The sequence below is a fragment of the Eutrigla gurnardus genome (genome assembly GCF_963514095.1).
Source record: "Eutrigla gurnardus genome assembly, chromosome: 12".
NCBI lineage: Eukaryota > Metazoa > Chordata > Actinopteri > Perciformes > Triglidae > Eutrigla > Eutrigla gurnardus.
In genome coordinates, this window is record NC_139926.1 from 17,848,617 (window position 1) to 17,876,521 (window position 27,905).

At 46.6% G+C, this 27,905-nt stretch overlaps 1 protein-coding gene across 1 annotated transcript; it reads left to right on the forward strand.

Moving 5' to 3' along the window:
- Positions 1 to 825: 825 nt before the first annotated feature.
- Positions 826 to 14,033, forward strand: irs2b (insulin receptor substrate 2b). Its single transcript, XM_084023330.1, has 2 exons — positions 826 to 4,576; positions 11,549 to 14,033. The coding sequence occupies exons 1-2, from the start codon at positions 1,210 to 1,212 to the stop codon at positions 11,551 to 11,553; spliced, it is 3,372 nt and encodes a 1,123-aa protein (XP_083879456.1). The 5' UTR covers positions 826 to 1,209; the 3' UTR covers positions 11,554 to 14,033.
- Positions 14,034 to 27,905: the final 13,872 nt, after the last annotated feature.

The following is a 27,905-nucleotide window of genomic DNA, read 5'->3' on the forward strand; positions in this document are numbered from 1 at the left end:
TATAACCATATATGGGTCACTCTGTTACGCTAGAAGGAGGAGCTTTATTTATTGTAGATTACGCTTAAACAAATTCTCCGCTTCTGGATATTGACGACAAATATACAGATTAAGCAGGCGGATACGGACGGTAACTGAGCAGCTCCAGGCAAATATGAATAAAGCAGAACGCCCCCCCCCCCCCCGTTCTTGTCTGCTGGTTTGTTTATTATGAACACGTTGATGTTTTCTCTGGAAAAAGCGGAAGAAGGGGCTGGAATATCCCGTTTAAACTGGCTGTGCGACGCGCAGGCAACGTTGCATTCCTGTCACAGAGCTGCAGTCGCGACTAGGCGATGCTTGTTTACCAGCTGGACCGGAAGGAGTCCCTCTACAGACACGTTTAATATGGTCAAGACGTGGTGAAAAAACACCATCGGGGGTAAAAAAAAAAAAATGCTATATGCGAGTAAAGCAAAAACATATGAGACATGAGACATCAATTCATCAAATCAAAACGTTATAATGACTATATAGCGCATTAAAAAACAAAACCATTCATCTTTACTCTGTGCGTATACCTTCATATCCAGGTTAGTATTTTGTTTCTATCGCTTTTATAATCCAACACAACTCCATGACGCAAATTGGCTTTTTTTTTCAGGCCAGGGGCGTCTCGTTTGGTATATTTAGATTAGCAAAAAAAGGTTCCGTAGTCAAATGTTGGATCACAGGACCAGAGCTGCTATAAATAAAGTCCTGAGTGACTACGCTCAAACGAGTCGGAAGAGGGCAGAGTGATAGTAGGAGGGCTTTTTCCTCTCTCTCTCTCTCTCCCTCCTTTGAACGGGGCCATCTCACTCCAGCATTCATCCCGTTTCCACCAATAAGCCCAATGAGCCGAGTGCGCACCGCCCACCGTCGGCTGTGTGTATTTTTTTTCCTCCTCCTTCTCTCTTTTTTTCTCTCTCTCTCTCTCTACACATGAGCTGGATGTGTAGATCGTCACATGTTGTTTCCCCTCCTCAGTCCGGACACTAGCAGACATGTGTTATTTATCGCTCGGCTGCGGGAGAAGACGCACGCTCGCACAAGCCGCTCTGGAAACGCAAGATTAGAAATAAAAGCGCGTCTTTTTTTATTATTTTTTTTTATTTAAGCAACTCGCGGGAGAGAGAGAGAAGAAAAAAGAAGAGGAGTCGTTGTGTCTCGATAGCGACGGACACGAGGATGGCGAGTCCGCCAAACACCGGAGATCAGCCGTTGTTAGCCGGCAACACGAACGCGAGCAGCGGCATCAAGAAGTGCGGATATCTAAAGAAGCAGAAACACGGACACAAGCGCTTTTTTGTTCTGAGGGAGCCGAGCGAAGGGTTCCCTGCGCGGCTGGAGTACTACGAGAGCGAGAAGAAATGGAAGAACAAATCGGCCGCGAAGAGAGTTATTCCTCTGGACTGCTGCCTCAATATCAACAAGAGGGCAGACGCGAAGCACAAATATCTTATCGCTCTTTACACCAAGGACGAGTATTTCGCCGTGGCGGCGGAGAACGAGCCGGAGCAGGAGAGCTGGTACCGGCTGCTCGCGGATTTAATGGCAGAGGGGAAAGTGTACGACGGCTCCGCGTCCAACTCCGCGTCCTCGCTGGTCGGCTTCGACGAGGCGAGCTACGGGGTCATCACGCCGGTCGCCGCCGCCTACAAGGAGATCTGGCAAGTCAACCTGAAATCCAAAGGCTTGGGACAAAGCAGGAACCTGATCGGAGTGTACCGGCTCTGCCTCAGCAGCCGGACCATCAGCTTCGTCAAGCTCAACTCCGAGGTCGCCTCCGTCATCCTCCAGTTGATGAACATCCGGAGGTGCGGCCATTCTGACAGCTTCTTCTTCATCGAGGTGGGTCGGTCCGCGACCACGGGTCCGGGCGAGTTCTGGATGCAGGCGGACGACTCCGTGGTGGCGCAGAACATCCACGAGACCATCCTGGAGGCGATGAAAGCCATGAAGGAGCTGTCGGAGTTCCGTCCGCGCAGCAAGAGCCAGTCGTCCGGCACGAACCCCATCTCGGTCCCCACACGGAGGCACCTGAACAATCTCCCGCCCAGCCAGACCGGGCTGCCCCGGCGGTCGCGCACCGACAGCATGGCCATGACCTCCCCGGTGAGCAAATTCTCCTCCTGTCGAATACGCACGGCCAGCGAGGGCGATGGCACCATGACACGCCCCATGTCGGTGACCGGCAGCCCCCTTAGCCCCGGGGTCCACAGGACCCTCCTGACCAGATCCCACACCATTTCGATGCGCCCTTGTCGGACAGTTGAACCCTCTTCCCTCCAGCACAGTAAGTCCATGTCTATGCCCCTGTCTCCCTCCCCACCCATGGCCGCCCCTAGCCTGGGGAACCTGTCGTCCTGCCCAGACAGCAGTGCTCCTCGCCCCTCCAGCTGCAGTGCCTCCTTCTCTGGCTCCCCCAGCGACGCTGGTTTCATATCATGCGAGGAGTATGGCTCCAGCCCCGCGGATGCACGGGATCTGAGGCTAGCGCTCACCCTCCGTAGCAACACTCCCGAGTCTCTCAAAGCTGACACTCCCCCCTCCCGGGACGGCAGTGAGCTTGAAGGCTACATGGTGATGGAGCGACAGAATGGTTACCGGCGGTTGTCGGAGCTGGACAAGGCCTATCGAAAGCGCACGTACTCCCTCACTACGCCCCGCCAGCAGAGGGGTCCCCCCCAAGTATCTTCAGCCTCCCTGGATGAGTACACTCTTATGAGGGCCACCTACACCAGTGGAAGCCAGTCTTCTCGGAGGTGTCACACTGCCTCCCCTAAAGGCATCTATCCCGAGGATTATAGAGACGTTCATCTCAGCGTTAGCAGTCTCCACGGTGACAGTGGCTATATGCCCATGATGCCAGGTGTGGCACCCCACACACTTGGGTCAAAGCATGACCCCTACATGCCCATGAGCCCCATGTGTGTCTCTGCTCCAAAGCAAATCATCAACCCCCGTTCACACCCTTCAGCGGGGCTGGCCCCCAACACAGACTCCCCCGGCAGTGTTTCTCTGGAGGACAGTGGCTACATGCGGATGTGGTGCGGAACCAAGATGTCAGTGGAGAGCACGGACGGAAAGCTCACCAATGGAGAGTACCTGAACATGTCTCCCGTCGAGCCCCCGGTGTCTCTCACACCCCCAGACTACATCCTCAGTCCTTCAGGGGGAGACCCCCACCCCCAGTTTCATCACAGACAGCCTTATACCTACAGCTCTCTGCCACGCTCACTTAAAGGCCAGTTGCAGCGCAATGGGTCCACAGACAAAGACCAGTACGTGGTGATGAGTTTACAGAGGCAGCGGATAGAAGAGGAGTCCAACTATTGTCCTCTCTCACCGGGAGACTCTGTGGCCAGCAGCTCTCCAGGGGAACCAAGCACCCCTTCCCCTGCCCCGTCCCCTCACAGCGTGGCTCGGGCAGATGGAGGTCTGGTACACCGGGGTAGGGTGTGTCGGCCCACCCGCCTGGCTCTAGAATCCCTCAGAACACTACCGTGTATGAGCGAACATCCGCTTCCCTCAGAGCCACGCAGCCCTGGAGAGTACATCAACATAGACTTTAGCAGTGCTGCGCGCGAGCTGCTGGCGTCCACGGTGTCAGAGGGCTCCGAGTCCTCTGTGAGTTTAATGGGTGCAGAGAGGAGATCCCTGGCACTCTCAGACTATGCTAATGTTGACGTCAGCTCCCCGGGTCACCTTGGCTCACACCAAGCCGGGGCTTCCCCCCCTGCAGGGAGCCTAAACCACACACCTGATGTCTTGACTTGCCCCGTTGTGGTGAACGCTCAGCAGAACATGCAGGGAGGTGAGAAGGGAGAGGAGAAAAAAAGAACAGAGAGACAGGCGGAGGAGCGGGGGATGGTAGAGGAATACCCTCTCCAACAGCAGGTGAGCCTGGTGTGTCCGCCTGCTCCCGTCAAGGATGACTACACCGAGATGACTTTCAGTCCCGCCGCCCCTCTACCTGCTCTCTGCACCGAGGACGCCCCCCTCCCCACCAGCCCCACCGCCTGTGTCCAGAGACTCAGCCTCGAGAGCAGCGTTGTGGACGGGGTGCCCGCTGTGCCGGTGGACTCTTTTCTCCTGGCGGGTCCTTCGTTATCCGTCACCGTCGTGGATCCACACAGGGGGGCCAAAGTGATCCGGGCTGACCCCCAAGGGCGCCGGCGGCACAGCTCTGAGACTTTCTCCTCCACCACCACCGTCACACCGGTGTGCCCATCCTTTGCCCACGACACCAAGCGGCACAGCTCCGCCTCGGTGGAGAACGTGTCCCACGCCGTCTGCAGCTCTGAGGGTTCTGACGAGGACTACGGCAGCAACAGCCCCATGTGTAGGGAGATGTCAGCCGGCTATCAAAATGGACTGAACTACATTGCCTTAAACTTGATGGAGGGAAACCTGGGAGGATGCAGGTTAGGGGGCTGCGATGGACTCCTGAGATTCAAGACGACAGCCTGTGGATGCAAGGGGGGCATGAGTGGCTTCAACACTAGCCCCTACGCCAGCATGGGATTCAAGGAGACTGCCGCTGCTGTGAAAGGTGAGCTTTTTTTTTTCATATGTGCCACACACTCATTCATTCAGCCGGCTTTCATTCATGAAGGGAGTGGCGTCAGGGCTTAGGAGTAGGATAGAGATCCGCCTCGGGGCTACTATGAAACCGACTCTGCTGATAGGCTGCTCGTTGCTTAGCAGCACTTCCGAGCTCATTTTCATTCCAAAGTTGGGAATAATGGCTTTTTTTTCTTCTTCAAGGGAACATGCTGAAAACAAACAGCTTCATTGGTGCGTCTGCAGTTTAGGCCACGTGTTTTACTCTGAATTCGGATTCAACCTACTGACTAAATATAAGATTACATACAGTATTTATTTATTTTCTTCGTCCTTTTTTATATTTTTAACAGCACACTTATTACTTGTAGTTTATGTTTGAAATGAGAGGTAAAGCCACTGCCCGTAATCATGAACTGCAGTGTTATGTATTGGCTGATAAAACATCAGTTGCATCCGTTTTCCATGAACGGTGGTGAGGGTGCATACCGACACACATGCTGTACAGTCTTGTCAGGCTACGGCAGCAGCAGCCGAGGGAAGTTGTTTTGAACAGTGCTGTTGGGTGTAGGCTGCACTGTTTAGACAGCATTCGTCACCTCCTCGTCACACCCACGACACATGGACAAATCTCAAGTCTGTAGGACGCTGTTTGCTGAGGGCTTTCATCTGTGTCAATTTGCATATTAGATATCAGAGCAGAAGCACCGCACAACAAGGGTGTTTCCTTCCAAGTAAAAGCTTAGCGGGGAAACGACAACATGACATCCACATTCCCTGGAGCGTTCCGGTTTTGCGCTCCCGGTCTCCTTGATCTCCTTGAAGGGAAACATTAACTTTCTAACCAGGATTCACCCGACTTGAATCTATTTCATGTTGTAAGCGTTTTATTTTGAAAACTACAGCCGGAGCTGTTGTATATAATGGTGCCTTGCTTGATGCTGCTGTTTGTGTGAATGGTCTGCTCTGGTCTCCCCTCAGTGACGCACTTGAATTCCACGTCAGTATTACAAAAAAACAACTAGACTGATCCGGTGACGCATGTAGCACTACACATGATGCGCACATGGAAGTAACTAGAACGGGCAAAAAAAGCACTTCTTTATTTTCCGTTTTATAACAGTGTATTGGAGCTTTTATAAGCCTGGTATGTGTGTGAATAAACCATGAAATCCTTATGACTAAGTGCCTTTGTTGCCATGAAAATATTACCTTTCACCTCGTTTCCTTCACTGTCGCAACAGTGGCTTTTCACGCATCTCTCAGTGGCGGGGGATTATATTCATGGGTAGATGACCTCGAGGGGGCATGTCAGAAGTTGCTGTTGTTCGTAAAGAAGACACTCTGTGTCTGGATCATCGTGAGTCAGGAGGCAGCATTCCTGATGGTGTGATACGGGAGTTTAATTGCTGTTTGTGGTTTCACAACCAAAGTCTCTGCTGGCTCTCATGCCGTGAGCACGGCCAGCACGGGGCATAGTGCAAGTCATCGGGTTCCCCAGAAAAACAAGTGAGTCAGTTGTTTATCAATTGTCAGGTACTGGGTTTCAGGACTGGAATGCGGGCTGTGTGCAAAGGTTGCTGGGAGAGGTGAATGCGGACTTGTTTTTCTAACCTGGTGGGATGGACTCAGAGAGGAGAGGGGGGGTTTGGAGGATTCTTTAAAAAAAATGTTTTTTTTTTTACTGTGAGCAACTTCACTAATGCATACTAACATATTTGACTTCACACACATACTTGTGAACCCTCACACTCATTGTCCAGTCACTTCATTGTGTCCTGGTACTTTTGTGTTTCGGAGAACAGAGGCCCAAATATTGAATTTTTTTTGTACACCACAGTGGAGACGTTTGTCCAAGGTTACGAGAGCAGGGGAGGAGGAGGAAGGAGGGGAGGTGAAGGAACAATGGTGAGAGATGGATGACTTGTTTTGTTTTTCATGTACAACAAAATAGACAATTGAGCTGTTGGGAGGGAGGGAGGGGGAGAGAGAGTGAGGGGGGGGATGGAGGAGTAACAAGAAGAGGAAGAAAAGGAACACAGAAATAGATAGAGATCAGTGTCACTCTGGTAAGTTAGCCTTTGCTACTGTATCTTGGTTACATAAGCCCTCCCTAACAAACAAATATCCGTGTACATAATAGTGAATGACTCGGCTCTCTGATTAGGGATGTGACCAGTGTGGCATGTCACTGATACTTGTGTGTGTGTGTGAGGAAAAAGAGGGCATGAATGTTTACTACAAGGTGGCAGGCTATACCACATTCCCTCTATAGTTTGCATTCCACGCAGGTGGCATCCGTTCCAGATTACGAAATCAAATCACCCGTCGTCATTTGACGGCCGAAGTTATAGGCGAGAAGACGGGGAGGGAGGGAGACGTCGCTGCTCGGCTCCTCAGCAGATCCTGCCTGTCTGTATATGGAGCTTTTCGTGCGGCTCGGTGAGGAATGGCTGAGTGGGTTACTTGAGAGCTTTCGCTGTTGTTGTTTGGGTTTTGGCCCTGACATGCCGTGCGGGGAGAGGGGAGGCGGAGGGGCTGAGGAGAGGGCTGCTTAGCTTTCAGTGCACGCCTTCTGGCCCTGTCGACAATGTCAGTTTCTTGACCTTTGAACTGGCCCTGAGAGACTCTGAGGTTTGGGGGGAGGGCATTGCCATAGGGACAACCAAACCGGGAGGCGTGTGTACTATTTTTACAACTTCTTACTCCGATTCTTTGGCTGCCCCCACCTTACCTCTCCTTTTTAGAATAAAGCTGCCGCTCGTCTCTCCATTAAAGCTGCTTTATCATCCTCCCGTCACCTTCTTTTGCCACTTCTGTCCTCATTTATCTAGTTGTTCTCACACCGGGCTAAAAGCATGGGTGCAGACTGACTCACACTCTTCATGCCTTTCATTTGTGGGCCCAGACTGCCTCACCACCACACACACACACTTCCACTTTGTCTGTGTGTCTTCCTCTCCTGTGTGCGTACATATATACGCAGCCATCAGCAGATGGTGGAGGGGCGGTCAGGGTTTTTGCACCTGCCCTGCCAAGCGCTGCTCACTGGTTATCTGGCCCTTCAGAGGAGAGTGACAATACGCTAATGACTGGCCACCATCTGCCACAACAACAACAGGGAGAAGGTGGGGGTGTGGCCAGGCAGTCTCAAGAAGCCATGCACCAACCCCCCCTCCTCCTCCTCCTCCTTCATCCCCCGGTTCTCCCCTTCTTCTCTCCAGGCATTGGTTTCTGTTTTTCAGAAATCATGTGACCCGACACACCCACACCTTCTCCCCACCGGTGCGTTTGAGCCGTGTGTTTTTCCCGTTGTTATCTGACCTCAGTGGACTGTCTCTGATTGGCTTTTCACACGAGAGGCCATAGAGGATTGTCTAACGATGCATTAAACAATTAGCTAATCATATCTGATAAGAGCCACTCTCACTCCTCTTGCTGCTTGGTTTATCTCACCCTGCTAACAACACACAACTATTAACTAGATTTAAAGGATTGACTTGAAATGTCTGGAGCTGATTGCTCTGATTGCCGGAAAATTGAATCACCAGCTATTTTGATGTCGGATTTCTCATTTCAATATTTTATTTTAAGCAAAATTTCCAAATTTTCTCTGGTTTCTGCTTCACAAATTTGACTCAACTTAACGGCAACAATGCATTATGTGACTTTATTTGAAAGAACATACGGTTGTTTTCCTCACCTGGCCTGTATACCCCTCCAAAGCACACACACACACACACACACACACACACACACAGGGTTGCTGGCCGTCCGATACAAAACACTTTGAGTAAAGTAGGACAGGATGTTCCGGCACTAGATGAAGAAAAAATGAAAAAAAAAAAACAGATATCCTCAATTTAGCTTGGAGGAAAGAAGGATTGCATTCACTTCAGGATTAGACATTGTTGAGTAGCTTGTTTTGTCTTGAGGATGAGGAAGAGATAGAGCTTCTCTGTGTGACATGAGTGCACATGCCATAGTACTTACACACAACACAAGCTGTAGCCAGCTGTAGCTTCAGATTTAATTGCATGAGGACATAAAATATATAATATGCAAAAAAGGAAATAGACCGCTGTAATAAAGCAACGAGAAAAAGCGCGGCAGACAATTATAGCGGACCGACTGAGTGCGAAGCCTAAAAGTCTACATTTACTAACCACGGCTCTTAACTGAAACCATCATTTCTGTACCATTGCTCATGTGTGCTTTAGTGCACATTATACTGGAATATCCGGGACTCTTATTTTGAAAAGGTATAAACAGGAAGTGACCTGTTTATACCTCGCTAGTATTAACTATGTGAGTGGAGTAAAAGAGTTGCCACACATGTTTATGACTTTATGTTGCCCTTATGACTGACTTCATTGAAAACACCTTTGAAAATCATGTTTACAATGTTAAAATAACAACAGTCAGCAGTTTTATATAAATATGGCAAAATACATAGATAAAAAAATGGAATAACTGTAAAAAAACACATTGATTTCCGAGCAGAGTGACCGCTGACTGAACAGAGGCACCAGGATTAATGAAGCCTGGCTGTTAGCCTGGTCTGGAGCAGGCTAACAACACAGAATACATCTCCATGGTAACTTATGTGCCACTTCTTTCATGAAACCGAGTCAAGGCTAAATTTAGCCAGGATAACTGGAAAATCCTAGCTTAATCCTCCATCTAGGTTTTGTGAACTAGCCGTGTGGGAGGAGCCAGGGGGGCAGGAATGTAAACAGAGACCTCCGAGCCTCTGCAGGAGGAAACCTGCTCTTAGCATGGCTTTTGTTGCTTTTGCTGGTTTTCTAGCGTGCCTAAACAGCTGATGATCCTCTTCCTATTGTCGACGCTCAGAAATATGGTGGGAGCAGTCTCCCTAGAAGCTCATTCACTGAACTCTGCAACAACACGGAGCTACTCCAGCAGGCAATGCATCAACGGACATGTTTACTCTGCTTCTGAAGCACCAGAGAGGACGAGAGGAATACATGTGTGTGTGTGTGTGTCCTAGTCCTGAATGGAGCACGGCTAAATTTAGTCCGTGAGATCTAAATAAATAATGAACAGAGCTTGAGTGTGTGTGTGTGTGTGTGTGTGTGTGTGTGTGTGTGTGTGTGTGTGTGTGTGTGTGTTTTGGGATAGGGGGCACAGACGTGGGGTTTTGGGAGGGGCGAAGGGGTGTGTGTGTGTGTGTGTGTGTGTGTGTGTACTCCAAAAAAAAAAAGGAGGGGTAGGAGCCATCGGGTTCATTCCCCCCCGCCGGACCACTGCCCCCTTCTCTCAACCCCTCTCTCCCTGCCCACCCACACTTTTCTCCGATCAGCATGTGTTTGAATAGCATTGTGTGTGGCGAGTTTCCCCGAACGCCACGTTGTCTTATCGCGCCATCGCGTTTGTTCACGCAATAATAATAAGAAAGAATGTGTTTGTGTGCGTAGATGTACGTGGCTACACCTGGATGCTAATCTGAGCCGTGAGTCAGTCCTCCTTCCCGGCACATCTCAGTCATTCTCACCCAAGTGTCTGCCTCTACAGGCCACTGCCTGGCCCAGCCCCTCCAGAAACACACACACACACACACAGATTGTTATGGACGGTCGGTCCCATGACCTCACTGCATTCCCGTTCCTCTCTGTCAGGTTGATTCTGTTACTGTGGTTTTTCCACCACTTCCAACCCCCGGTGTTTCTATTTTCTTCTGTCTCTTGACGCTCCATGGCAATAAAGAAACAGAGCTAAGCCGGCACAGGTGGCCTCCGGAGAGAAACCAATTATGTTATCTTTCAAATTCACTTTTTGCATCTCGACGCATACTCCAGAATCTGTGGAAATGCATCTGCCTTTTCAATGTGTTTTTCCTCCCCTCTGATGTTTTGGTCATCGGTAAGAGTTGTGGCAAGTGTCTATAAAGCTCGACTTCGACATCCGCCTCTGATTTGACTTTATAGCATGTATGTATATATGCCAGAGAGAGAAAACAGAGTGTGTGTGTGCGTGTGTTTATGGAGGGAGTCGTTGAGGAGGGGGTAATAGTGGGGACTCTGAATGAAAGGTTTGTTTTAGAGAATGATCACATCCAGCTTTGTGAAAACAGCTCTTGTTCGTGGCTGGGGAAGAGGGAGAGGAGACAGCGAATGAAGGAAGAAATGCAAGGCTTTGTGTGTGCTTGTGTGTGTGTGTGTGTGTGTGTGTGTGTGTGTGTGTGTGTGTGTGTGTGTGTGTGTGTGTGTGTGTGTGTGTGTGTGTGTGGGTCAGCCAAGACTTCCGCTCCCATTTGATAGCCCTGCATGCAAATGAAACCCTCACAAACAAGTACACCGGGGCAAGGGTCGGCACAGCTTTCCACTGGGAGAAAAGTGACACTCTGAAGACCCGGGGTTTATAGTATGTGAAAATACACAGCTGTGTCGTGTGTGTGTGTGTGTGTGTGTGTGGGAGTGAACCTTTTTTTTGTTTATTTGACTTCAGTATGTGTGCTACCAAGAATACCTGTGTGTGTGTGTGTGTGTGTGTGTGTGTGTTTGTCGGTGTGTGTGGGAGTGTTGTTGCTGTCTCTTGCGCCGTCATTGGACACTGCCCTGTGTCAGCTGCACAGTGCTAAATGCCACTCTTGTTTTTCCCTTGCCGTGAAAGCACCTGCCACTTTAGTGTCTACCAGCTGAGGAACACACACACACACACACACACACACACACACACACACACACACACACACACACAGAAAAAGGCAGGCCGCTTGGAGAGCACGTTTGCCTTACTTGGTAACAGAGTGGGGGCATCCGTTTGAACTCCCCTCCTCTGTCCGACACCATGAATCCCACAGACTATATGTACACAGGCTGACTGTAAATCAAGTTTGTGAAGGGATTGTTGGCCAACAAATCTTATTCAGTTAGATGAAACTTCATGTAAATCACATGACAAGAAACTCACTTATGTTTTCTTTTTCTTCTTCTTTCAGAATGAAGGCTGATGCCCCCCCTCCCCCCCCCCTCACCTCCCCCCTCCCTCTGCTTCCTGCGAACGCAGGATTTCACTGCAGCCAAGTGATGAGGTCGCCACAGCGACAGCTGGACCATGCGCTGCAGTCGATGTCCTTTGACCTCTTCGCCGCCTTCGGGGGTCACGGGGACGGCCATCACCATGGCAACACGGACACTTGACCCTTGCCCCAAATCTTCCCTCCGCTTTCCTCGGCACCAAAACATTCGGCTGCCATTGCTGCTGCTGTACTAGATTACTTAAAGAAATAACAAGAACTTAAACGGATTATTAACTCTAACCATAGATAGGTACCTATTTATCTCTGTGCATAGGCCTGCAAAATTATTCTGCAGTATATTGTTATCCTACTTATTATTATTATTATTATTATTATTATTATTATTGTTATTATTGCCATTCATACACTTTCAACTGGTCTTTTGGCTTCAGCCAGTCGTTGCCAGATACTCTCACCTGAAAAACCTGTGAACCAAACCTGGAGAGCATAGTGTGCACACACTTACACGCAAAAAAACCCTTTCATGCATACAGATTACATATATTTATTTATTTATCATGTATGTATGCATTCAATGAAGTGTGTGTGAATTTGTAAACAGATTGTACTGCAAAAAAAGAGGTGGCATTTATGAACATATTTAAAAATCAAAGTTAACTTTTTGCTAAAAAAAAAAAGAAAATACCCTACCTCAGCAAAAACCAGGTTGGTACCAATTCACACAGTAGAAATATATATAAAATATTTATTTTCCGAGGTGAATGTTTTTGTTTTGTTTTTTTAAATCACCAATCCAAAGCCTTACTCTAGCCGTCAGCCCCTATCTGATGGACCTTTTTAAGTTTGGACCTATAAACACGTATATCAAAGATTGAACCGATCATTTTATAGACTGAATGTTCATCAGAGCCGAATGAGAGACAAACTCTCTGAGATTAAGTTCCTTCTCTCCCCATCTTACATTTATGACAAGATTATGTATTAAAGATCCAGAGTAATATATTTATGAATATGCCTGAAACGGAGGATTCGTACAGTAACAGGACTTTAGAGGAATACCTGACATTGCGTTGCATCACACGTGCATTGCGGGTGTCACGCGTTGCAACGTTGCAGCATGAACCCGGGTTCAGCCGGACCTGAACACCAGATCTGTGGCCTGTCTGAGCGCGAGTCTCAGCACCTTTATACACTTCACCTACTCAGCCACTGTTCACCTGTGATGTCCTGCACAGCCTGCAGGAAGTTATGACCTGTCAGGGAAAAAGGGACGGGGGACACGAATGTTTTTGAAGTGATTTATACTAAGTAACTGGACAGCTCAGAATCTTACACTTTCTCACCTGATGCCTCATCGCGAAGCTCTGTCGCACCACGCGGTTGGCTGGCAGGTGCTGGGCAGTGTGGGCGAAAAAACGCATGACGCGGTCTGACTGGCCGCTCGGTGAGGACACGCCGGAGCTAACGCATGGTCTTGCACTTACAAACTTTCTAGATTGTAACACAAGACGCGTTGAATGTAGTACACGCTGTGTTCCGAGTTTGGGAACACACAACCCCAACCAACAACCCCTCCTCCTCCCCCAACAACTGCAACAACAACAATGAAACATGCAGACGTACCGAATCCAAACCTACGACGCAGATACAAGCCTCTCTTTATTTATCTGAATTCACTGGTACTTAACTGTTGCCTCTATACTGTAAATAGTGCGGTGTTACAGAGAATTACATTTAAACAAAGGCTGAGAAACCTTTGAGAGATGTTAAGTTAAATACCTTATGTTGTTTGTACTGTACATAATATGTGTTTGAGTGAACTTTCTGATACAACAAAAAGCACTAATTAAGTTATCTGCTAACCAGTATGGTTTGGCTTTGATTTTTTTGTTATGGGATAGTCTTGTGAAATCGATGCCACTATGAGGACATTTTTCTAATGCTGTAATTCAGAAAAAAATTCAATAATTTGAAAAGAAATCATTAATACTTGACATAATTCATTCTTGTTACTTAGGTACAACACAAATGGCATATATGCAATATTTACACTTTTGAAAATTAGTTTACAAAGACGTACCAAATGTATAAATACTGTTAATAATGTTTGTTAAACCTTAAAAAAAACAATTTTTTGCTGTTTGTACATTTTTTTTCTCTCTCCAAATTTGAAATGAAAACTTTTTTGTGTTTTTGTTTTTTTGCTAATCGAGCCTCCTGGTGTTTTTAGCAGTGTTTCGCATTTGGATAATGTTTCAAGTTTTTATTCTGCATCTAAAGGTTACGATATGGGCTTCTCTTGCTGTGTCTCTCATTGTACATATTTCACATCTTGCATATTGTGATGTTACTAAGAGATGATAATTTAAACTTAGTTCATTGCTTAAGATTGTATTGATTCTTTATAGACACATGCAATAAATAATGATGTTATTTAAGAAAAGCCATCCGCCTCCGTGTTTCCGTTCTCCTCCCCTCTCTCCTCCCCGTCACGTCACAAACAAGCACTAGCTTTTCATCTTTCACTTGAATAGGCACTCGCCAGAGCAGATGTTTCGATTCAGTTTCCTGCCTCTTTCATTAAGAAAACCCTCATTAGGAAGGAGATGACATATCTTGATTCTCTTCCATTCATTGACCCTCCTTGTTTTTAAAGTCCTACTCCCTGTTGAGAAAGACTGCATTAGGAATTGGGTGTAGGCCTAACCTGGCTCTGCCTCCAGCATTAGCATTGTTATTGTTTTTCTGTGCTTGGTTTCCAGTCCCCACCCCCAGCAATAGTAATTAGACCAGCATGTTGAAACACCCCCTGGAACTGCCAGGGAATAAATAACACTGTGATAGGATTATGATTTTCCACCCTTAGCCATATGCTGTCAGATTATTCATTCACACAGTCTTGCTAATTAAAATGGTAATTAATGCTAAGAAATAGGTCTAATTGTCGACTGTGGCGAGTGGTGTGTGTTTGGATGGGAGGAGGGGTGGGCTTTAAGGTTTCTATGTCATGCGCTGGGTGAGGGGACACGGCATGTTTGTACTTAAATCTTGAGTATGTGAGCAGTGCAGATGCAGCATGTCTAAAGGGTAGAAAGGAAGGTAGATGTCCTCCATTGGGGCGGATATGACCTCGCAGCATACGTAGAAACTAGGAGGCAAATGAGAGAGCAAAGTATGACATATTCTCTGTAAACCAAATCTCATCCATCACTGGTCTCTTCATTGCTCCCGTTCTCCCTCTTGCTCCTAAAGTTTAATTAAAGACTCTAATTTATCTCATTAAATTGTAAGGAAGGGATAGAGAGTGAGCTGCAGGCCATTAGTCTCTCTGTCTTTCTCCTCTATTCTTTACTGCTCACTGTCAAAAGACATGATCAGGAGGAGGGGGAAATTACAATACTTGCCTTACTAAATGTCGGGAGGGAGTCAAACAGAAGATAATACCTGATCATAGCCTCTGTGCACCATGCAAATCGCTATTACAGTGAGATCATTTAAACTCAATGGACTAGCTTGCATGTGAATATCTTCTACGTGTCAGCTGGCATGTCAATGGATGTGTACGTGCTTCTGTGTGTATGTGTGTGTGTGTGCGTGTGTGTGTGTTTGTTTGTCAGGGGGTCGGTCATGCAACAGTAGATAGGTCCATATGAGTAGTGTAAAGTAGCCAGTTGCCCCAGGGAGTCATCAGCCTTATGGACAGAGACCTGCAGTAGCTCCACAGGAAATGGCATGTTTCCGGAAAGCTGTCTGGGACACCGCCATTGCATTAGTGGCCCGGTGTGTGTGTGTGTGTGTGTGTGTGTGTGTGTGTGTGTCTTTAAAAGGGTTTGTGCATGTCCCCCACAACAACAATCAGTCTTCAGTTGGTTTGTGTGACCGGCTCGGCCAGCGTGCAACATCTTTCCTGCATTATAGGTTGAGTGCACTAGAGAGAGGTTACCTTGAACAAAAATATGAGACAAACAAAAAAACAACAAAACAGATTGTATTCTTCCTTGGAGCAGATGAGTGAAAATGTAAAAAAAAAATGATGTGACCATTGTTACTTCCATGAGAGGGAAGAGTGGAGGGGGTGGGGAGCCATTAGGCCCCGGCATACTGCTTGATAAGGTTGACTGCCACACTGCCATATTGGTTTAATCAAATCTTGGTTGCAACCTATGGTAAACGGTAAAATATGTATTCGCAGGCATGCATGACAAATGCTCAGAGTATCGAGATGCTGCAATAGAAAGGACAAAAATAATGCAACCCTAGCCCTATGTCGTGAAAATGTGGTTCATGAATGTCTGACACTTTGAATTCTGATGATGTTTTAGTTCCCTCGGCTCTAAATCAGCCACAGGCAGATGTGTCTTATAGTGACATCTGGGACCATTGTTTGGGATTGAAGACAAAAGATTTCACAACCCTTGCCTCACGATTGTTCCTCCGATTGATTGAAAAGCCTAAACATCACAAAGAAGAGAGGCTTTTGCCTCGGAGGCCTGTTGGTGGTATTGATGATCTTCATAGATGTTTTCATCTGCTCTGGAGGATAAGATACTTAATGTTGTCTTTATTTTATTAAGCTAGCCTTTTAAAGTCTTTCCTGAAGACAAAGTGCACATGACAGAGTTGGTGGTCCCGGTTTGACGGAGGATAGAATTGGCTGAAATCCACGCAGGTGTTCGCGTCGGATCACAAGCCAAATGTTTGGATTTCGTCAAGCTGTGAAATCGGTCGGCGAAGCCCGCCTGCAGATGTGGTCTGCTGCCGCACAGATTCATCTATATTCAGCTTCCCAGATATTTCCCACAGATCCAGCGAGCAGGAATGCAAACGCTATTGCACACCAGAATGTTTTCACCATATTTGTGTATATATACTGCGTGGGGGGAGGCTGGATGACAGGTTCAAGAGAGAGAGAGCATACCCCGACACACCCATGTTACTGAGCACTGAACACACTCAAATCCTCTTTTCAGTGTTGCATAATCTACCAGCAGACGTGCAGTAAACAAGCGTTAACTTCCCCTTCCAGTGAAACTCGATACAGCAGAAACTGTTTCTTCCCATCCGCTTACACACACATACAAACACACTGTATGCATCGTGAAATGAATCTCTCTCAGTGCCCAAATCAATATATCCTACACTCTTCTTCACGCCTTTTAAGCAACATGCAACGCTTCTTTTGTCTGCTAGTTCCCAGACTCTGAAAGTACGATTGTTGAGAGGTGAGTCAGTATAGAAGTCCCACTTGGGTCTGCATGCATTTTACAGGAATGCGTGTGTGGGAGAGCCTGTTGCTCACATGTGTTAGTGTGTGTATGAATATGTTTATGTATATATGTACGTGTCCGTTTGGCCGGCTTGTTCGGCGGACATTCCCAGCTGTTTTCCAGGTAGTGTTCTCACGCTTCTTGTGCATCTCCTGTTTCTCACGCTGGCTGCTTTGACGGTAATCCCTGTGCGCGCGCACACACACACACACACACACACACACACTGCCCCACCTATTTTACCTGGCCACCAGGTAAACAAAAACCCACCTCACACATTCACACACACCCTCCCCTTCCTGTCTCTGATGATAGAGGGACAGCCACAACAAAGACAGGGAAATAAGCACACTAAACACACACAGAATGGAAGAGGGAATGGGACAAGTAAGGGGTGAAGAGGGAGAAACGGGAAGAGGCAGGTAAGAGAGATGGAAAGACAAAGACAGAGGGAAGGGGGCGGGGGCGGAGGTGAAGATGAGATGTGGGAATGTGCAGGAACCAACATGATGAGCTCATGCCCTCTCCTGGCCCTGCCCACCGTAATGTGACTCACACTTGGCAGGTGCTTCTGCATGTGTTTACAGCTGCAGGTCAGCTCAGGGTGTGTCCTTTTTACACTGCCGGGGAACATGTTTCCTCAAGCACAGGTAGAGATATTCATCATAATAGCATTTCAACAGCGTTGCCTCTTCATCAACCCGCTGCTTGGCCCTAATTAAAGTGAATTTGAGCATCGGGAAGAGGGAACAAACTTCCTTGAACAGAAATGTATAACCAGTAGCCCCGCAGAGTGTATGATGTAAGGATTACACATTTGGAAACTCTTGAGTGTGTAGTCCCTTGAGAGTAACCGCATCCTCCCCCCCGAGAGGGAGATATTTTAGAGGTGGGCCCCCGCTGCAAGCTGTCCGCTCCTCTCCCTGTTTTTACCTCAAAGTGATGGATGTGGTTGGTGGAGACGGCACACGACCTGCAGACGACAACCAGCTCCTGAGAAGGAAACGCCATCTGCTCGTTTCTATTATTCATTCAAACCTTTATTTAAATACTCTCAATCAATAGAGGGAGATACTCGTTTTCAGTGATGCAAGTGTGAACAAAGACGCCAAACAAACGATCAATAAGCATGTCAGTTAAAGCAAAACAATCTTAAACACTAAACGCAACACAGTTACAGGCTGATGGCAAACGGTTATATTTGATTGCTTAACTTTGAAACTATAGGCTGTTTTTGCAGAACTCTAACCACAAAACCTTACTTCTAAACCAGCTGAACAGTATACTTGCAAAAGCTAAAAAAATTACAAAATCTTACAAAATGTTTTAACCTCTTTAAAAATTGTGTTTCTGCCTCAATGCAGGTCACAGACACACACCATCATTTGATTATGCAAAAGATTCCTTTGCTTTCATATCCAAATGTAAAAACTTTTGAATGAGTATGTCTTACATAAACCACTATCAAATACAAATAAGGGAATTTTTTTTCTTCTCTCAAACAACAAAAGACAAAAGTGCATGCAAAACAACAAAAACAGTTGTGCTAGACAAAAAAACAGAAACTGCTGGACTGGAGCTAAGCAGCGTGGAATTTCACAGATGTAGATGTCTTCCAAACAAGGCAAACTACAGTTTGATTGAGTTTTTGAATGAGTTTAACTACAATAAGAGTCCTTTTATACAGTACAGACAGCACATTCCATTCTGATCAAATCACACATCCTTCTAGAAATATATTGAAGAATAACCTTCCCCCAAAAATGACTGTAAATGTTTTCAGAGCTAGCTGCTAGTGCCTTAGCGTTAACAAAAAAAACTGTATAAAATCTTTTGGCTGCTTAGTGTCAATGACCTTCATATGTGTCAAGTCATTGTAAAAGAAACAACTCTATTTGGTTCAGCTGATGGTTCTCTGCTTTGAGAAAAAGACTTATGTGTTGCAACGTCAACTTGCTTCTATAGTCATAAGAAAAAAGAAACTGTGTCATTGACATCCCAACCTGCCAAAAATTCACTCTCTCAACACAAGGTCAACCTTGGTGAAATTCCTGCTGATAGTCATTGCAGGCATAGCAGTTTTCACAAGCCTTTTTAACATTTAATTAAGAACATGACTAGGTCTCACTCAGGATTACAGTGTCAATGCGATCGGGTTCATTTAGTGTTCAGACCTCAGAGTTGTTTGGACAATACGACAAGGACAGTCATGGCCCAAAAGTACAAACACAACTATGAAATAAAGTCAGGCATGCACACGGGTGTGTAGCGGGTCACACATGGTCACAGTCAAAGTGAGATTTTAACAATGTGCCAACTTTCTGTATAGAAGTTTCTCTTTTTTTGTCATTTCTGAAAGAATACAAGCACATTAGACTTATTGTATGTGAATGTCAAATATCCAAAAGACAAGATCTAGGGATGTCTTTGTTGATAATTACCTACAAGTCACCTGGACATGATTTGGGATCCTTGATAATTTGTCTTCATTCTGCAATGAGACATAAGGACACTTATTCATAAGTGTGGTGTCTTATTGGAAGTGGCTTTGGACAAAAGCATCTGCTAAATGCCCTAAATATAGATGTAAATAACTATCGGTTTGCAAGGTGAAACTGGGATTTGGGTCTACAGGTCCTCCAGCAGCTAACCATTAAGCATCGACCATGAGCTACATACAGCCCTTTCACAGAGGACGTGGACTCTGTGTCTACAATGTTGATGGAAAATGTTTCCCTGATGTCAAACGTTTAATGTTATTATCCTGGTCATGTTTTCTGTCCATATCATTTTTTGTTGTTGTTGCTGTTTACATTCTTCCTGATGCAAATTCAAAAATGCACTACAGGAATGCACTGCTGTTTTTGTTTTGTCTAATTAGTCTTGTGTGCCATAATTGGGCTCAAACTGCATTTTGTTGTGCATGCATGTGTTGCATAATGAAAATAAGTGATCCTTGAATAGTTAATGCTAATGTTAGCTAAGTAAAGTTAGCTAACATTAGCTGACACAAGCTACCATAAGCTATCGGTACCAAAATCAAGTAAAGGTATAGTGTATGAGTGTAATAAATTCAACAAATGTCTTTGTAAAGGAAACATTATGTGTATTTCTGTCTTCAAAAGTTACACATTCTTGCTTTAAATGTCCACAAACCACCCGACACGCACACAATCCCACACCATCATCGTGATGTGTCTTTGTTGATGTTGTGGTTGATGTCACATCACTGTACTTGTAACAGTCAGACTTTATTATCAGTCAAAAGGGGACAATCTTAAAGGGCAGGGCTTTTTGGGAAGAACAGTGAATGTTACATAGTAGCCTTTGTGGGTGAGTGGGTATGTGTACACTGTGTAATGGAGCATTTAGCTACTTATACACATAATGTATTTGTTGTATTTCAGAAAATGCATCATTTAGACGTGAAATAAACGCAAACATGCACGTCCTGCTTTTCGTCTGCGCGCTCTCGCCATCCACCGCTCTCTTTACCTGCTCTTCAAAGGTATTTATCATCTTAACTGATGACCACAAATGTTTCAGTTCCTCTAATCTCCATTTTTTTCTTTATCTTTGATAATGTTCTGAATTCTCAGGGTCTTATCGCGGCCGCTCTCCTCATGACGCACAGAGCGGAGCAAGGACGCGTGGTTTCTTTACGCCGCAAGAGGTGGAACGTGAACGAGAGCCATATCATCATATCATCATTTTACATTTACATTTTGATCTATAACACCTTTGGTTACACACACAGCATTCAGCCTGTGCACTGACCCTCGCACGGGGTCATTTGTGTGTGTGTGTGTGTGTGTGAGAGAGAGAGAGAGAGAGAGAGAATCTCACTCAAAAACACACAAGCATACGATAAAGAGCGGTGGCCAGGCGCAGAATGCTGAGCTGGAGGAGTGGGAGGAGAAGTGAGGGGGGATGGGAAGCCTCATTTGGGAATTACCACATTATTATATGAATGAACGAGGCTGGTAGCGGTGAAGGGAGGATAAATAAATGATTAGGGAAACATACGGTTGAAGAACACAAGGCTCTTTGTTTTTAAGGCAAAACTAAGAGAGAAAAAACAGGAATGCGGGGACAAAAATTCCATTCATCAAACAAGAGGCATGGATTGATTTCCCAACTCGACTATTCATTTCATTGACGACAATAGCAACATGGATTGGAGATACAAAAGATTTTTGTTGTTTGGCTTCTCCTGTATCTGTGTAATGAAAGCTGTTTTCCATCATTGAGATCACACAGCAGGCTTACTGAGCGCTCTGAAGACATTGACACTGTCTGGAAGTGGGCCATCAGTTTCCTTCAATCACCCTAATGCGAGGCTGACAGCCATCTATAGCCGAGAGATACCCCTCCCCCCGAAGCGCTAATAAACAAACACACAGCCTCCCCCGGAGTCCCCCAGGTGGTCTCAGTCAACAGATTGAATGGAGCATCACTCAATGATGGATCAAAAGAAAGACTGTCCACCCATCGCTCATCTTCTCTTCCCCGGTCCTACCAGCTATCCTCTCCTCCTCTCCCTTTCTCTCTCCGCTCTCGTTGATCCACCTTTTCTCGTTTAGCCCCCCTCTCATCCATCTTGGGTGTTCCTGCCCTGCTCCGATCTACCAGACAAGCCGAGGGGCTCTAGACCTCATCCCTCAGCCGCCTCTCCCTGCTGGGACAAATAGGTCCCCGAGCGCCCCCGGTGAAGGATGAGCCTGTTACACATAAAGACACTTTATTATTTATTTGCTTGTTAATTCGTCTTTGCCCTCTCGTGCATGCGCTCTCACATTCAGATCAGCCTCGAATCCAGTTCTCCCATTCGATACCAACGCATGAATTGGCTCCATTACCAAGTGATTTTTTTTTTTTCTTAGACATGTAGCTTGATGTCCTTCGTGCTCGTTCCATTTATATGGATGATACAATCCATCTCACATGCAACGTAATGCTTTCCCGTGGCAGCCACGCGCCATTCAAATGATTCCCACCGCGAACCCGTTTGCTGTTCACATCGGAAAACGGATCACAATCTTGAAGGACACATCGTGGAATGAGAATCGCAACTAAATTTGTCTTCGGGGAATCTTCGTCGCAGTGCAGCACCAGGAATAATGCTGAATAAAGTCAGCGTGAGACCCTGTGGAGCACCATAGACTGTTTATAAGACGTGGATGTAGTCATTGTGATGTCACACACTGGTTTGTGGACTGTCAATCACAAGGCAGCCACGCCCTGAAGCATACCATCGTCTATTTGACTCTAAATAATTCACTAATGTCCATCATGCTGTATTGAAGAAGACACAAAACTAGTGATTGCGACCAAAATTTTGACTGAGATAATGAATCAATTCAGAAGGAGGGTAATTTTCTCGTAGATTTCCATGGAATCGGACTTGCAACCAGAGGAGTCGCCCACTGGTGGCCAGCAGAGAGAATACAAGTGACTGCTCGTTGGTGGCTGTCGGTAATCCTTTTTCGCTCTGTGTAGTGGAAAAGGACCCAAACCCAAATATGCTCAATATCGGCAGCAGCACGATCACAAGCATGTAGGCCGCCATTGTTGTTGTTATGAGACGTTGAGGGGATAAGAAGTCAAAGTCTAGAGGGTCGAGGCGTAGGACGATGACATCATCGTATGCGTATTTGCCGTCTACACGAGCACGAACAAGAAACGCAAGGGACCCTGGGACCTGGTTTCAAAAAAGTGTGTTGACGGGCACCAAAAACTCTGGATCCGTGTGGACGGTCGGCCCAAACTTGCACGACTCCTACGTTTACACACAAAAAAAAACCGTCTCCGTGTGGACTCGGCCGAGAGAGAACCCTTTTCTCACACCCAAGGAGTTATCTGGGAGGAGCAGAAAGTGTCAGCATGCTTCAAGCAAACGTGCTTCCCGGATGGCCGAACAGCGACACTCCCTCCCTCCAGACCTACGCAACCTCGGAGTAGTGGGGAGCTGCGTACATCAATTTTGGCAGCTTTTCCGAAACTGACAAGCCGACACTCACACACCCATTTCACACGGCAATTGACCAGGTGTGCAGGGGTAAAAAAAAAAAAAAAAAAGGTGAGGAGGGTTTAAACTTCTCCCTCTTTGTCAATTCTTCACACACACTCCGTGCACGCTGGCTGGGTGAAGTAGAAGAACTGTACATCAATAAAGAGAGAGACTGACAGCATGGTTTAGACCTGCAGGCCAATAACAGGCATGAAGGCGAGTGTTGGCCTGGCCTGAGCACAGAGCATCATAGCAGCTGTAATGAAAACCAGAGACACAGAGAGAGAGAGAGACAGAGAGAGAGAGAGAGAGAGAGAGAGAGAGAGAGTAGGCTAGTAAGCAACAGACCTTCTATCACAACTCCAAACACTACCCCCCAGTTTACCCTTAACGGTAACAGGCTGTTTTTCTGCAACTAATTTTGGCCTGGGCCACTTTCCTCTCATTCCACCCCCCCCCCCCCCCCCCCCCCCCACACACACACTTCTCTTTCAATCCCAGCTTCACTCTGTTCTCTCTCTCCCTCTTGTCTTTCTCTCTCTCTTCTTTTTCCTCGAGCATGATGGCATGATAGGTTTTTCACCCTCTGAGCACCAGCAGAGCAACAACACATTCCTGTCCACATTCCAGCCTCAGGAAAAACAGTGTCCGGAACATAATAAAAGGCCAAGCACGTCATTTGTTTTTAAATCCACTTGCTCGCTGGAACAAAGCGGCGCTGAGGGGCAGGATTGGGCAAATGTGTTTGCGCATAAGAGAAAGAGAGACAGCGCGAGTGGGATGTGTTTGTGTTTACGTGAAAATCCGTGAGCACGCGTGTTTTTCTGTTTTTCCTCTCTGCGGTAGTGACAGCGTGATGAGCCTTCCCCTCCACCATCAGCAGATATACCGCACGAGCTGGAATACGGGGTGGAGGGTTAAAAAAAGGAAAGTAAAAAGCATAGCGGACACAGTCGTACAGCCTGTCAGCACATTCTATGTGCTCATTTGTACATCTCTCTCCTGTCTGTTGTTATTGGCATTTTTGGTCCAACTTGTCTCGTTCCTCTTGTGGACTCCGGCTCCAGATACACTGTGACCTTGCCGGCCTGCACTCCCAGGTATCTGCTGTTCAAAGACAGGCAGCCACGCGTATTTGACTGTACACACACAATAATTTTCATCAGACAGCCGATAAGAGGCGTGCTGGACTTTTTGGTGCTTGGTCCAAGTCCCTCCGGCAGAGGTGGCAGGTTGAAGATCAGGCCGGTTTTAATGGAGTGTTTTGGCCGTGGTGTATCCTCGGTCAGAGAGCCTCTTGACCTCCACATCCTGCCTGGAACAATATCACTTTCACTCCCCATCCTCTCAGCCAGCCATCACTCTCCCAGAATGACTGTGACTGATTTCAGCGCAAAAGCCCCGTGTTGACATTTCCCATCATTCATCCCTACTTTTGTCTTTTAATCCACCCGGTCCAGTATATTTGCCGCAACCCCCACCCGAACTCTCAATTTCGAAATGTCTCGAGGTTGTGCGGTAAGTGATACAGAGAGCTTCCGACCAACCAATCCATAGCACCGTTGACCTCATCCTGTCCCCTCTGTCTGTTGCCCCCCCCCCGCCTGCTGGTCCCATCAGCTCCTCAGGAAGCTAATAATCTCCTTCCTATATTTGACAAAGAACGTGGCGGCCAGCGGAGCACATGTATGAAGGAGGGCGCATGCGTGGCTGCAAAAACAAGAGACCGCAAAAAAACAACAACAAACAATCAAAAGAGTGAAACCGACTAATAACCTAAACCAACAAATGTTTTATTACTTGAGTCCATCTTATTTTTTCATTCCACCTTATCGTATCACCCTTGTCTCGGTTTAGAAACCCATCTGTACATCTGGTTTGAAGTATGCATACGTTCTCCTGGAACATTCTGAATACCAGTGTGTGTGTGTGTGTGTGTGTGTTTGTGTGTGTGTGTGTGTGTGTGTGTGGTGGGGATGGCATATGCAGGAGGGAAATTACTCCTACTCAAAACTACTACTTGTGACCTATTTTCAAAGATGTATATCTCCAGCAGAAACAATGGTTGCCTTACATTGTAAGTTGAAAATAAGCAAAAAATATAGAAGACCACCAAACTTATCGTTTTATCTTATTGAAAAGCAGCTTTGATACGCACGCAAAAAAAAGGTAACAGCAAAGATAGGGCCACTATTGTTGTCCAATCATAAGTGATCTCACACAGGAAACATCAAAAAGGCCAAAGTTTAACAACCCGGCAATAAAGCAGCAGTTCTTACAGCCCGCTTTCATATGACCCAATATCACACTAGCACTCTGTTAGCACTTGAGGGACCAATAACTTGTTACATTAATGACCGTTGTTTATCCTGCCTCTTGACCTGGACATCGCTCGTAAAAAAAAAAAAAAAAAAAAAAAGAGGAAGGAAGAAAGTGACCTGTTTCCCCCTCTTTCTTCACTGTTCAAACCGATGACTCCACCAACCGTCTCTTTTTCCGTGCTTTTACCACACAGAGACATTAGTTCATAGCGGGCTACACGTTGCCCGGCAGCTTCGTCCCTTCATTTTTATTGACAGTGCCGCTTGTCTTGGTCACAAATGCTGCGTGGTGGACAACAAGAGAATGTGAAGTGTTATGCAAAGGGGAAAAAAAACAACCCTCTTTTTTTTGCCTCAGTCTATCGCTTTCACTCGCTCCTCGTCCGTCTCACCGTGCTCCTTGTTTTCCCTGTCGTGGTCTTGATGTTGTAATCCACACCTGGACGGGCGCCAAGCATGTCTGCAGACACCTGCGTCAGACCGACTGGGAAAAACAAGAGTGAAAAGAACAAATCCCACCCCTTCATCCCTCCGCCCCCCCACCATCTCTCTCTCTCTCCCTCTGTCTTCCTCTGTGTTTGTCTGTGTTTTTTCTACCCTCCGCCATCGACTCTCTGTGAGTTTGAATGGGTCATGTGACTTCCTTCCTGTTGTTTTGACCCTGGGGGTCAGTCTGCCTCAGGGTCAGTGTATCCAACCCCCCTTTGCTTATTAAACACAATCTTAAAATCTCAGTGTCTCACACACACACACAACCACACACACAGCCACAAACAGGAGAGAGAGAGAGAGAGAGAGAGAGAGAGAGAGAGAGAGAGAGAGAGAGAGAGAGAGCGAGAGAGAGAGAGAGAGTGCAGTGGGCCTCTGCTGAATCTGATTGAACTTTAGAGGAACTCAATGACCACGCTCTACCCCTCTTTATGGTGCTCTCCGGCTGACCTTTCTGTCTGTAGAGGACGGGAGACGGCGGGGGGTTGGGCGCTGGCCTCTTGTTATGGCTACCTCAAATAAAGAACACATTGTTTCAGGTCCAAACACGGACTACTATCAACATCTGTCAGCCACGGTACATGCAGACAACATTCTGCCTCGGCCTACAGCAGCGTCTGAATGTGTGTTTCATACAGCTCTTCCTTTTTTTTACATCGGTCGTCTGGGGCAACCATGTTTGGCTTTCAATAAGCCGAAGGTGTTCAGGTGTGTCATCGGAACATAAAGTGCACCCACAACCCCCTCTGGGTTTTAAGCGTCACCGAAGGTCCTGCTATCTCACGGTTTTCCCACAGCAGCTGTTTGAACACCATTCACGACACGTTGCAGATTCAGAACAGGCGTCAGAGGGCCCACAGTGGATCCAGTGTGTTGCCATGGTTACAGATAATGGCTGTGTGTTATCGCTCTCTTCAGTTATGGAAAGCACATGACTATGAATTGTACAATCGGTCTATGCATGTATTTGCGCTCGTGTGTGTGTGTGTGTGTGATAATGGGTAGTCATGCATGTGTGTGTACACAGCGGCAGCGTCACAGGCTGCACGCACAGAATTCTTCAAGTGGAAATATAAAGGACATTCATGCAATGAGAACTACTGCTGAATCGCTGAGCTCGCCTCTAAAAAGTATAAAAGCATCTCTTGCTTATCAGCAGAAACTTTTTCTGTCAATAATGAACTGGTATTTCCAATTTGAGCGAGGAACACTCTGTCTAGCTCTATGCGTAATCTTTCTGTGTGTGTGTGTATTGCGAATTCTTCACTCGCTGTACCTCGGCTGAGAGAAAGGGGTGTTCTCGATGCTGCTTTGACAGCCCGGGGGAACGCAGGGTGCTAAGCAGTCCAAATTAAAACCTGCCTGCAGCTGTGTAACGTTCCGTTCCCAAACCCGGGAACGACGAGACCCCTGGCAAAGTGGCAAACAGAAGTTTGAGTGCTTCTCAGCACCTTTTTTCAAGCAGAGCAAGGTGACCTCGTAGTGTCATGTCGGCCTCGTGTGCAACCAGAAGCACTCAGAGGGTCTTTTTTTCCAGGAATGTGTGTTACAGTGTTGGATTCTTTTTGCTTTTGGGTTTTGAAATAGTAAATGCTCTGTAATAGCTTCATGCAAAGACGACTGTTGGCTAACACGACATGCTAAAACGTCCTTGATTTCTTGAAATATAAACCGTGACATCAGACAATCCAGATTTCGTTGAATGGAAAAGCGTTCAAGACGTCTGAGCGCCAAGGGAAACAACCAAACACAGAAACACGCCAGTAAAAGTCACATTTTACTGTTTAAGGACAGGTTTATTCGAGCGTGAGAGTGACATATACAAATTGTCAGCACATTTAGGCAATGAAGTGCGCGTCTGAGAGGATCCATATGTAAACAGAGAGCACTGCATGCAAACAGTGGAAACATTTTAATGCTTTTAGGAATGTGGCGATGGGCCCAGAAAACCAGCCACAATGTTTCTACAACAAATTTTGAGCCTGTTGTTTAGCTGCTGTGTGACGGTGGGGCTCTCCCAGGTGAGAGCAGGCCTCTGTTAGCACTGTGTACACAGAAAACACTCACCTCAACACCACGCTCTCCGTCATGCCAGCTAGCTTCACCTTCAAGCTTCTGGCAGAGGTTCATCAATTTCTAGTGGACACAAACCCTGGTCCAGATGTTTTTCTGCTGTTGCAATTTACGCATACAATGTTTGGGGCTTTCAGGAAAATAAAGAAAATGTG